This window comes from Myxocyprinus asiaticus, chromosome 41 (genome assembly GCF_019703515.2).
Source record: "Myxocyprinus asiaticus isolate MX2 ecotype Aquarium Trade chromosome 41, UBuf_Myxa_2, whole genome shotgun sequence".
In the NCBI taxonomy this organism is placed as follows: domain Eukaryota; kingdom Metazoa; phylum Chordata; class Actinopteri; order Cypriniformes; family Catostomidae; genus Myxocyprinus; species Myxocyprinus asiaticus.
In genome coordinates this window covers 1,990,008-2,003,273 of record NC_059384.1, presented here as the reverse complement: position 1 = coordinate 2,003,273, position 13,266 = coordinate 1,990,008, and the positions used below count along the sequence as shown (strand labels likewise).

General features: G+C 39.8%; 1 protein-coding gene across 3 annotated transcripts in view; it reads left to right on the top strand.

Annotated features, from left to right (window-relative positions):
• The window catches only part of LOC127431504 (microtubule-associated protein 4), a 108,349-nt gene that overhangs the window by 73,604 nt on the left and 21,479 nt on the right, over positions 1 to 13,266 (top strand). For 2 of the 3 annotated variants that reach the window (XM_051681944.1, XM_051681942.1), the window contains 4 exons: positions 7,988 to 9,003; positions 12,083 to 12,334; positions 12,726 to 12,894; positions 12,987 to 13,046. In XM_051681944.1, the coding sequence (XP_051537904.1) occupies positions 7,988 to 9,003; positions 12,083 to 12,334; positions 12,726 to 12,894; positions 12,987 to 13,046 (1,497 nt within the window). Of the gene's footprint in view, positions 1 to 1,348; positions 2,554 to 7,987; positions 9,004 to 12,082; positions 12,335 to 12,725; positions 12,895 to 12,986; positions 13,047 to 13,266 lie in introns of those variants that run through there. The other variant, XM_051681943.1, reaches the window with a different exon arrangement.

Genomic DNA, 13,266 nt, shown 5'->3' with positions numbered 1-13,266 from the left:
AACAGGTTAGTTCATCCAAAATTGAAGAGCATGCCTCAAATTCTATTGATAGAGCTTAACTTACTTTTTGAAGCAGGAACATCTCTTTAAATAAATAAATAAATAACAAAATTATGCAAATAATAATAATAATGTATAATTATACATTAATTATTGGCCTTAATGATTAATTATAATTTATTATAATTATTATTATTGTTATTATTATTATTATTTATTTAAATATATATTTTGCATTCAAAAATTAATAATAATAATAATTATAATTATTCTTTTATTTTTTTTACTCTAGTTTGTCTGTAGTTAACAGGTTAGTTCACCCAAAAATAAAAATTCTGTCACCTACTCATCCTCATTTTGTTTCAAACCTGTAGGACTTTTTTCTTCTGTGGAACACAAAAGATGTCAGGCAGAATGACATCCTTAGTCACCATTCACTTTCAGCGAATAGTGACTGAGATTAACATTCTGACTAACATCTTTTGAGTTCCACGGAATAAAGTCATTCGGTTTTAAAAACAACTTGATTGTTAGGGAATGATCCATTTGAAAAAGTTCTGTTATTTGTAAAAGTTTAGGTTTTACGTTCTTTCATTTGTTTTTCCTCATTTGTGTGAATCCCCCTGTTTCCTTCTCTGTTTAGAAGAATAAATGTGCCATTCTGCGCAGGAATTCAGACACGTACAAATACAGTTTTCCACGGTAGAAAATGTTAAAGATCAGTGACTATAACAAAACCATTAACCCTTGAACCTTGACATCACATGTATTGGGCTACCAGCTTGTTGTCTGAAACAAACAAAGACCGAAGACAAAAATAAAATAATATATAGGACTTAAAAATATCTTGATTATCTAGGGTCTGCATTAAGACATAGAAACAAACAGACCTGTACCTCTGATGAGCTAATACTGATATTATAATTCTTCCAGACCGAATATGTTTCCCAGAAAGACCTCATTGAGGATATTCAGTAGATTTGCCCTCTTTGGAAAGATGCGAACACTGAGTATGCATCCAAATCTTGCATGGAAGAAAATGTTCATTAAGCCAACCCTCATTATTTTGGTCACATGTAGCCTTAGGGATGATAGTAGCATGTCACTATGCGAGAGAGGAGGGTGGAAAAGATGGATGCACAGAGGACAACGTGGAGAAAACGAGCGAGGCAAAGGGGAGGGGATCTCTAGACTCGACACAAGGAGGGAGCTGATTTTAGACTGCGAATGAACAGCTGCTTTAGGAGGCATGTGATTCATGCCACTGCAGAATGCTCACAGATAGAGAGAGAGAGAGAGAGAGAGAGAGATGCTTCAACCCGATCTCAGTGTTTCTTAGTCTTTTGTGTGCGTGCAGAAGCAGAGGAGTAGGTTACATTACGCATCCTTCTTTAACCAGGGCTTCTTACTCGAGCTCAAATCCACACATTTACATTTCAACACAAAGGAAAAGGACTAAGACTTAAAGACATCCAAACCAGAAGCAGAGAAAGAGGAACAGAAGCATGTCCTCTTTCTCAAACCAGCCGGCATGTCCGTTTTCAGAGTACAGCGAGCTATGTAAAGCCCCTTCGATATCCACGCCTGCTGCCCCTCAGGGGTGGAACTGGCAACATGGAGACCTGGGGGCACCACCGACCTTCGCAGATGGCCTTCGGGCCACGGGACTTACGGATGAAGACAAGCTATGCTTCTACGAGTCGCCTTCGGAGCTCAACGTTCCCGGTCGAGGAACTGTTCCTGCAAGCATGTCATTTGGCAGTGCAGGGGACAGTCCTGAAAGTCCCTCTTCCTCGTCGCTGTCGTCGCGATGCACGACGGACAACAGTGGAATGATGCTTCTGGCACCTGCTCTGGAGTCACCTGTAGGTCATGAAGATGTGCCATCGTCACTTGAACCTCACAAACCGTCTCAGTTATCTGGACTGCTTCCGGATTCGAGTCCCAGAACACCGTCGCCTCATACGCCTCCAAACTATTGTGTCATTGGTATTGTGAATGACAGCTACCTTGAGGGTGGAGATGAGGTTACAGGTGGACGTCCGAAGGCTGAGGGGTCGTCGGATGAAAGTGAAGAAGAGGAAGACCTTGAGCCTTGTTTCATGGGAAGAGCTGAGCAACAGAGGAAGGTGATGAGACGAGCAATGTCCGAGTGTTCACACCTCTCCGTGCCCGCCAGCCTCGAGCTCCCAGACAAATATCCTGGTGGAGGTGTTCTTGACGAGTTGTTGCCCGTAGGAGGGCCCCGTCACCAGCATGCAGCGGCAATGAAACGCTCCCTCACCGTCGCAGACGATCAACCCCCTACACCACCGCCAACTCTTTCAGCTGGTGCCACTCGCAACAACCTTAGCGAACTAAACTTTGCCCCTTTCCCAACACTCAAGGACCGAAGTAGCTTTCCCCTTTCGCCAATGGAGGACCTCTTGGAGGGGCCATTCATTGACAAGGACCAAGGAGTCGTTCTGCCAGTACCGGTGACTACACGTGCCGTTAATGGGACCTGCAACAAAGGTGAAGGCAAAACCGACCCAATTTCCGTGGCACTTGAGGGTAGGTGAAAATGCGGGCGCTCGATGGTTTCCAAATGTTGCAGATCACACACCTTTCTAACAAAGCATCATATTTGAAAGGATTATTCAAGAATTTCAAGTGAGGGTTTTGATTTAGAGAGGTATAACTTGACATAATTATCCTAAGAAACAAAGAAATTAAAGTAAAAACAGGGAAATGTGAGATAGGTAGACTGGAGCAGAGGTAGGTGATCCATATATAGTATTGTGTATGGCATCATAACGCCACTGCCAAACGCATGCTCATTAATGTCTCCAGATGATCTGCAGACAGTCAGCGTAAGTAATACTCATCCCGGTTTCCAGGAGTAAAGACTCGCCCCTCAGCTAATCGAGGTCAGAAACTCTCGTCAGCGTTTGTTGCATTTTTAATGATTGTTAGATCTGCAGATACCATCCCTCCTCCACACATGAGTATTGGCTAAAATGAGCATCCTTACTAGTGTATTATCTAAAGGCAGCAACGCATTAAGGAGAATACTGGAGATTAGTTAGCCGTCTAGTTTCAGAGTATTTTCTAAATAGTAACTTATAGTGAGGGATGCAAAAATAGGCCAGTTTTCTTGTTTTATTGCCTTTTGGCTGGTTGGCAATGTGTATATATGCAGTGAGAAACATACATTCTGCCTCAAGGGAAGCAAACAGCACCAGATACAGTCACTCTGATGAGTGGTCTGATGAATGCAAAAGCTAGATAAATAAAGAGTGAAGAATATGTGTGCCAAGTATTTTCTGGCTCTTATGGATGTTGCATTATTATTACTTTAGTGTTTCCTGCAAAAATAGATATGGGTATTTCTTTAGCTTTGGTCACTTTCGTGTCCCAGGGGTTGATTTATATTAAAACAAACAGATTTCAGATTTTTTTTTTCTTTTGTAATATGAAGGTCTCAGCCATTGGCAGGCCTTCATCATTTATTTTTGCTACTTTTCTAATGCCTTTTATGGACAGATTTGACTGTTTTAGTCTTGTCCCAGACCCAGACTTCAATTATAAACTAGGGATGCACCGATCATGATTTTTTTCACGGCCGATACCGATTGCCGATTGTTTTCTTTGTTTAAGCAACAGACAAGAAAGAATGAAAGAGTTCATCAAAAAGATGTTTATTTGCTCCTTTACAGGCCAAACTGACCTTAAATGAAAAAATATCTGTAGCTATGTGAAATTAGAGGCAACAAATGCATATCAAGCACTAGCGGTGCACCGATCAGGAAATTTGAGGCCGATACGATTTCCTATTTTTTTTAACACTAAGATCGGCCGATACCGATTTTTTTTTTTTTTTTTAAAGTGCCCTTTGCCACACGTTTGCAAGTTATATCCTGCAGTTATGTTTATGCCCCACACAGTAAAATTACGGTAACACTTTACAAAAAGGTTCAATTTGTTAATATTATTTAACAATATTACTGTTTTTAACATGAACTAATGAACTTAATGTTAGTTACAACATATACTAATACATGTTTAAAATCAAAAGTTGTATTAGTAACATGAATGCACTATGAACTAACAATGAACAACTGTATTTTTATCAACTAACATTGATTAATAAATGCTGTAAAAATATGTTGTTCATTGTTTGTTCATGATACCTAATGCATTAACTAATGTTAAAGAAATGAAACCTTTTTATTACGTTTGACCCAAATTACATTAAAATTACATTCATTGTGAATTGCTAACATTTATTTGTATTGAAAACAGTTGATGAATAGTTCTGTTGTCAATATCAATATCATTGTGACATTCTGGCAACCAGTAAAAACCATGAGAGCATCACACACAGTAGAGATACATTCAAAAATAAGATAGATCTATTACAAGCTCTAAAACTGCTCCTGTGAGGAATCATTAATATCTATGATTGTTTACTGTCTTTGGTGTCTTGTTGTAACACAAATCATGAATTAAGCAAATGCGTGAAGACGCGGTGTCGTTATTGAAGGTTAAACAGTTACATCTGTTATTAGTGGTATTGTGACTAATATTAATCTGATTTAAATTGGGATTCTCAGAGAATAGCACTGAGATGAGTGACTGATGAGATATTGAGAGCACCTGGAGAGCATGTTTGAGTGACACCGAGAGCGCTCATGTTGAAGGGAGTGAAGCTAATAGCGATCATGATCGCTCAAACAGTTTCTATAGCTCAACACAACGTCTGATTGTCACGACTCACGTCATGTATTTGCATGTTTATTTGTTGTTAAATTCGTTTTTATACCCATTAGCAACCTCTTTATCCTCTTTATGCTCACTGTGCAGCGAGTCAGAATTACTACCATAACGACTCTAGAAAATGGGCAGCTTAATATTCATACACGTGTTATTCTTACACTCTGTCATGCATCAAGGGCTGAGCAAGCGCTCATTCTTTAGATTAGCAGTGTATGTGTGATTCCGTGCGTTCTGCAAAAAAGATCGGCCCTAAATCTAGGTACAATCGGCCGATCACTGATTTAAGACGAATATCGGCCGATTACGATCGGTGGCCGATCAATCGGTGTAAACTATGGAAATCCATTATAAAAATACAAATTATTACTTGTTTAAAACTGTGATAATCTAAACAAAGAGTGAAATAAGAATAAACCATTTCAATATTTATTGTGTGAAAATGATTACATTTTTCTCAAAAGTTAACCCTACTGTTGTGTTCGTTTTGTGCTAACACATATTGTGTCAAAAATGTCCGGCCCAATAAGATTGTTTAAAAATCTCACATATTGCATATATTATCACAAGATATTGCATTAGATCTTTTTATCAAATTATGACAGGTTTTGTACTCCATATTTAAATAAATATATATTTTTGTTGATAGAAGGATTCATTGAACTGAGCTCATACCGTGCTAGTGGGGGGTACTCCCTGTGGAATGAATATATATATATATATATATATATAATTGCATAATAATTTGATAACCATTTGCTTGATCTGAACAAAATAGTTGTCATTTTAAAGCATAGAATCTGGACTTTACAGTGCATATAGCTGATCAGACCAATTCTTAAATTATGCTTTTTAATTTGCTGACAAATAAGAACTGTTTCATTCTCATCATTTGCACATTTGTTATCGCAACGATTATATTCAGAGATAAGATCAAAAAGATGAGATAGCCATGTGTTATATATCGTTGGAAAGGTCTCAGTTAGTAGAATATAATGAGCAAATTTGTTTCACTCAGAGGCCACACTGCAAGGAAAAACTTAATTTTAATTTATTACTTCCTGAAACATACATATAGCATAGATAATGACATATCGTAACTTACAGCAGACCATCCCAATTCAAACGAGCCCAAACACAACATAATATGATGAGTAGATCTTGAAATATTCATCAAAGAGTTTACTTGGAAAGATGATGCACAAAAGGTTGCTCAACGCACATTGTGTGTGTGTGTGTGTGTGTGTGTGTGTGTGTGTGTGTGTGTGTGTGTGTTGTGTGTGTGCATATGTCTGAGGACTTTGTGTGTGCTAACACACATCCACATATGTGCTTATCTAAAGGATTGGGATGTTCTTGAACACTTCATATTTCTGTATTTTGTAGTCTAATCCATTCATTTCCAATGGCCGGTCATTTTTGACCAGGAACACTACAAGTGTTACAAAGTGAAATAAAACCAATAAAATGTAAAGAAAATGGTCCAAAATGTTTCTGTGTGTTTTAAGATACCATATGTGAACAAAGTCAAAGAATTGTATTCCAATTGGATTAAGTGGAAAAAAAAAAAAAAGTCGTCCGGGTCAAAATATGTGCATTTAAGCTACATAAAAAATTAGCCAGAAAATAAGCTCTATCAAAACAAAGGAGTTGGTCATTTTATTTCAAAAACTTTACAAATTCAGCATAATATTTCATGGAAATGACTCTGTGGTGGGAATTTTCATGACAAAAAATTATATAAATTTCCTGTGATGCATGTTTGTTTGTCAGTAGTCAAGAGCTTACAGTTTCTATAAGCAGATTTACCTTTTGTTGTTAAATTTAGAAGCACATGACTGCTTGCAATTGCAATTAGTAAATTATGTCCTTATCATTATGTCACTGCCGGATATAATTGAGTGATAGAGCTTTACACTAATGCACTGTAATAGATTATACAATCTAATAGCTTTCTGGTAATTGGTTTGGTTGGGAGCAAAGCTGTATTGCACTTTTACTATACAGTTGCAGTCGAAGCATTTAGCATTTAAAACAGCAGCTCTCATGTTGAACAGTGCATGTAAAACTTACAAACAAGCGTTTGTCTTTTCTCTAAATTAAGTCATGTTTTGTTCACGCTCTACTATAATAATCACACAAAGCCGCAATGTAATTTCTAATTGTGCCTTGTACACTTTCATTTTCATAGGGTTAGGTTAGGGTTAGGGTATGTTTGTTTATCAAGATACCGTCGATTCCGTATTTCTACTGCCACATAGTAAATAGAAAACAGATCATGTTAAAGAGCACCTATTATGGTTTTTCAAATATTACCTTTCATGTTGTGTGTTATATAGATGTTTGTGAATGTAAAAAAAGTCTGCAAAGTTTCAAAAATCAAAGTGCATGACAAATGGAGTTATTGAGTCCCAAATGAAAGAACCGATTCTGAACACCTGAAACGAGTCGTTAGTAATTCCAGACTTACTTCCTGTACTAACCTACGTAATTTGGTAACCAAAAACCCGCCTCTGGTCTTCATTGGCTGCTCGTGAACAGCTTTGACCCGCCCTCAAACACTACACTAAGCGGTAGACCAATCACAACAGACTGGGACATCTGACCAATCAGAGCAGAGTAGGCTCTCTGAAAGGAGTTTAGAATGAATCCTTTAGTATGGATCATTGAACGAGTCGTTTTTGACACTGGGAAAAAAAGGTAATGCTACAATTTAAATTATGAGCAAATGAAAGTGTTTTTTGACCTTGGATGCATGTAAATCTATTGTATGAGACCTTTAAAACAAAATTAGGCATGTTTAAAAACCATGGCAGGACACCATGAAGGAAGCCATCTTTGATGAGATCACATTTTATGACCAATTAATGCAGAAAACCAGCTAATTCCAAAGGGTTCACATACTTTTTCTTGCCACTGTAGCTTGACCTTCTAATTCTTCATCAATAAGATGATTCATTTTTGTCAAAGTTGTGGCCTAGTGGTTAGGAACCATTATTTGGATCGCATAATCTCGTTATTTTCCTGTTGTCTCTATACTGTCATAAAATAAAGTGGCAAATAGGCAAAAATGATTCACTTTTTATTACTGTTTTTTCGAGTTTTATGGATTGAAAATGCTAAGTGGAACATAAATATGCTGTGCAAATGCTTTGTTTTGCCATGAGTTGCTCATAGTGTTTTGTGTTTATTATTTAATCTGTTTTTAACTGTATATCCACTCTCTTTTCAGCAGGCAACTCTGAGAAAAGCAAGCCAGAGGTGAACAAAATGGACGATGTCCAGAAGTTTGACAACTTTGATGTCTTCAACAAGACGGACAAAGATCATAAGATGGTCACGGTGGAGCAGAAAGACAAATCTGACCACACAGACAAAGAAGAAAAAACTCTGGACAAAAACAACGAAATGGAGAAGTCAGAGAAACTGGACAAGGTTGAAATAGTGGACAAGGTACAAACACCAGTGAAAGTTGAGAAGATTGAAAAGACAGATCAGTTGGAAAAAACTATAAAAGATGAGCCCGAAAAAGTTGAGAAGGTTGAGAAGACACATCAGTTGGAAAAAACTATGAAAGATGAGCCTGAAAAGGTTGAGAAGACACATCAGTTGGAAAAAACTATAAAAGATGAGCCCGAAAAAGTTGAGAAGATTGAAAAGACAGATCAGTTGGAAAAAACTATAAAAGATGAGCCCGAAAAAGTTGAGAAGGTTGAGAAGACACATCAGTTGGAAAAAACTATAAAAGATGAGCCTGAAAAGGTTGAGAAGACACATCAGTTGGAAAAAACTATAAAAGATGAGCCCGAAAAAGTTGAGAAGGTTGAGAAGACCACTGATAAAAAAGAGACAGCAGAAAAGATGGATTCCTCTCCAAAGGTGGACATAAACGAGAAGATTGGTCAAATCGAAAAGACCACGCTGAAGACGGAGAACGTCAAAGTCGAGGAGAACAAATCAAACCTGAAAACCGAGCAAGACAAAGTAGAAAAGGACAAGCCGGATGTGAAGCAAGAAAAGGAGAAATTTGAAAAGGACAAAGCAGAACAGAAGACAGAAAAAGACAAAACAGACAAAGATGAAGTAGAGCAGAAAGCAGAAAATGTTGAATCAGCTGGCAAGAAAGTTGAGAAGGACAATAAAGCAGAGAAAGCCAAAAAACCTGCTGCTAAACCCTCAGCACCCAAACTTGCAGTAACCAACGGTGCACCTGGAAAAGACTTGACTTGTCCCGACAAGAAGACCAAGGTGAGTGAAAACTATCCATCATTACTCCATCCTCCATTGACTCGCCTGCTATTGCTTCTGCAGATACATTCATTTGAGTTTGTTTTGTTTTAGATTAATCATCATATCAATGTCGAACCAAATTCCAAAAGCAAAACCAAAATCATCACAATTAAGGAAAAGAGAGCAAAGCGGCCTTTCTGTTTAATGTGTACTCTACATCAGTGGTTCTCAAATGATTTTGCATCCCAAAACGGGACCAAATCCATAACCTATATTTAATGTAGTCTAGGTTGGATTTTCTTTATCTCCCTGTTTATTTTGGTTGAAGGTTTTTGAGGATGAAAGCATTTTACACCACCTGTCCGTGTTCACATCTATCGAATTTGACTAGCTTTTGCCAAGTGACCATTGAATTTGCGCCAAATACCGTAGCATTTGATTGGACTCCTTTGATGTCAACAACATAAAGATACGGGAAGTTGTTTTGAAAAATTGTCTAATTTTAATGTCTATTTTTTCGCACACTTAAATGCATGATTAAATGGTTAGTTGCATGTTATTATTTGCATCTAGGGATGGGAATCATTCGGAATTTAATGGTTCCGATTCGTCATCCCTTACGGTTCGATGAACAATGCTTTTAGTACTTTCGAGGAAGAGTTGGATTTATATTCCTCAGCAATTGTTACCAAATTATTAGATAATTTCACATTTTAACAGAACAGGTTCTTGCAAACATTGTGTACACAAACTTTTTTAATTAAAATATTTTATTCATTCATACATTTGTAATAAATAAAACGAATCAACATGTAGTTACTTATGGCTTATGAAACTTAAATCTCACTGTTGTGAGAGTAATTATTGGATGGTTGTTGATATGATAATGTGTAGTTAAAGATACACATTATGAGTTTTGTTATGTTTTGCACTGTAGATCCAAAAGAATCAACTCATTTGAGTGATTGGTTCGGGAATCGCACTACACTGGTCGCGCTGTAGATTCCAAAGAACCGACTCATAAGAGCGATTGGTTCGGGAATTGCACTACACTGGTCGCGCTGTAGATTCCAAAGAACCGACTCATAAGAGCGATTGGTTCGGGAATCGCACTACACTGGTCGCGCTGTAGATTCCAAAGAACCGACTCATAAGAGCGATTGGTTCGGAAATCGCACTACACTGGTCGTGCTGTAGATTCCAGAGAACCGACTCATAAGAGCGATTGGTTCGGAAATCCCACTACACTGGTCGTGCTGTAGATTCCAAAGAACCGACTCATAAGAGCGATTGGTTCGGAAATCGCACTACACTGGTCGCGCTGTAGATTCCAAAGAACCGACTCATGAGAGCGATTGGTTCGGGAATCGCACTACACTGGTCGCGCTGTAGATTCCAAAGAACCGACTCATGAGAGCGATTGGTTCGGGAATCGCACTACACTGGTCGTGCTGTAGATTCCAAAGAACCGACTCATGAGAGCGATTGGTTCGGGAATCGCACTACACTGGTCGCGCTGTAGATTCCAAAGAACCGACTCATGAGAGCGATTGGTTCGGGAATCGCACTACACTGGTCGCGCTGTAGATTCCAAAGAACCGACTCATAAGAGTGATTGGTTGGTGAATCGCACTACACTGGTCGTGCTGTAGATTCCAAAGAACCGACTCATGAGAGCGATTGGTTCGGGAATCGCACTACACTGGTCGCGCTGTAGATTCCAAAGAACCGACTCATAAGAGCGATTGGTTCGGGAATCGCACTACATTGGTCGCGCTGTAAATTCCAAAGAACCGACTCATAAGAGCGATTGGTTCGGGAATCGCACTACACTGGTTGCGCTGTAGATTCCAAAGAACCGACTCATGAGAGCGATTGGTTCGGGTATCGCACTACACTGGTCGTGCTGTAGATTCCAAAGAACCGACTCATGAGAGCGATTGGTTCGGGAATCGCACTACACTGGTCGCGCTGTAGATTCCAAAGAACCGACTCATAAGAGCGATTGGTTGGTGAATCGCACTACACTGGTCGTGCTGTAGATTCCAAAGAACCGACTCATAAGAGTGATTGGTTCGGGCATCGCACTACACTGGTCGCGCTGTAGATTCCAGAGAACCGACTCATAAGAGCGATTGGTTCGGAAATCGCACTACACTGGTCGCGCTGTAGATTCCAAAGAACCGACTCATGAGAGCGATTGGTTCGGGAATCGCACTACACTGGTCGTGCTGTAGATTCCAAAGAACCGACTCATGAGAGCGATTGGTTCGGGAATCGCACTACACTGGTCGCGCTGTAGATTCCAAAGAACCGACTCATGAGAGCGATTGGTTCGGGAATCGCACTACACTGGTCGCGCTGTAGATTCCAAAGAACCGACTCATAAGAGCGATTGGTTCGGGAATCGCACTACACTGGTCGCGCTGTAGATTCCAAAGAACCGACTCATAAGAGCGATTGGTTCGGGAATCGCACTACACTGGTCGCGCTGTAGATTCCAAAGAACCGACTCATAAGAGCGATTGGTTCGGGAATCGCACTACACTGGTAATCATAAGAGTGATTGGTTCGGGAATCGCACTACACTGGTCGCGCTGTAGATTCCAAAGAATCGACTCATAAGAGTGATTGGTTCGGGAATCGGACTACACTGGTCGCGCTGTATGTTTCGCACTGTTGACTTTGTAGTAGTGTTGCAATGCCGCTGAATGGTAGCGCAGAATACAGCTGTCAGAGTATTTCAGCACAGTGTCCCGTCCGCATAGGTGCAAGAATGCACATTCAAAAACCATTAATGCATTCGGAAGTCATGAAAACGTCTCGGTTCCAATATTTTTTAAAAAGTGGAACAGAACCAGCTCTTGGTTCGCAACCCTATTTGCATTAGCGTTGCTGTCCACAAGCCTATCAAAACTTGAGACCCAAGTTTAGAACCACTGCTCTAGAGATTATAATAAACTAAATTCTATTACATTCTTTTGCTTTTAACACAGACTCCACTGCTTATGTCTTGCTGCAATTATCATTTGTCCTTTACTTCTTTTTTGTTCATCATTTGCCATCCATTCGTTGGGTTTGCTGTCCATCCGTGCAGCCTGTCACTGGAGCAACCAAACCTAGCTCCGCCAAGCCCCGGCCAAGCTCCACCTCCAATGCTACAGCTGCCCCCAAGCGTCCAACCCCTACCTCAGCCACCAGCTCATCTGCCCCCATCAAAAAAGCCCCTGTTCCCAAAGCACCCACCCCAGCCGCTGGTACCAAAGGGCCAGCTACAGTGTCCACTCGACCCACAACTACAACCAGCACTGCCACGTCCAGTACAGTGGCCAAAGAGGTCAAGCCGAAGGTGAGTCTCCGCCCATCTGCCAAAGAGGACTTCAGAACCCCCTTACAAAGGTCAAAACCAGCTGTTTGCACAGATGCGCTGTTTGTGTGTTCTTTGTCCATGCTTGACCACATCGGCTAAATTTGTAGTGTGATACAGTTTCTGCTGGTTCCATAAAATGTATAATAAAATTGTGATTTCATTCTCTGTTGACCTCTCTCATCAACAAGGCGTTTCCATCCACAGAACTGTTCGCCAGTAACAGATATATGTGGATGAAATAACTGTCTTTCATAAGAACTTTGGCAATGAGTAGTTCTTGTAGACAATATTACGAGTTCAGTTCAGATGGTCTGGAATTGACTTCCTGAAATGGACTTATCCCTCATTCCTGTCTGTTTTTCTCATCTAGACGGCCACTGAGAAACGCCCACCAGTGCCAAAGGCCACTGCTGTGCCCGCACGACCCGCCGCTCCCAAAAACAGCTCGTCTGCAACAGCGGAAAACAAACCCGCAACCACAACACGCACAGCGACTACAACACGCACAACAGCCAGTGCCCCTACAGCACGACGTCTGGGTTAGTCTGAATTATACGCACCTATCTTGATACGATGTACTGATTTATTAAATACTGAAAATATTCAAAATGTTCAATGCTTTTGCATTTAGCCACGAAGACCGAAAGCAAACCTGGAGAGGAAAAGAAACCAAGTGCACTGAAAACTGCAGGTACAACTGGACACAAACCTCTTTCTCAGTTAAGGGCTCATTCTATAATGGCATTTCATGTCAACAAAAAAGTACAAAAACCAAGTGCTTTCTCAATAAAACAACTATTGGCTTAAGTTAATATATTTCTTCAATGCAACATCTACTAGTTGGAAATCTTAAGCATTAATCACCCTTTTTGATATAATAAGGGAAAGGATGTTTTGCCTAGTGAGTTTGT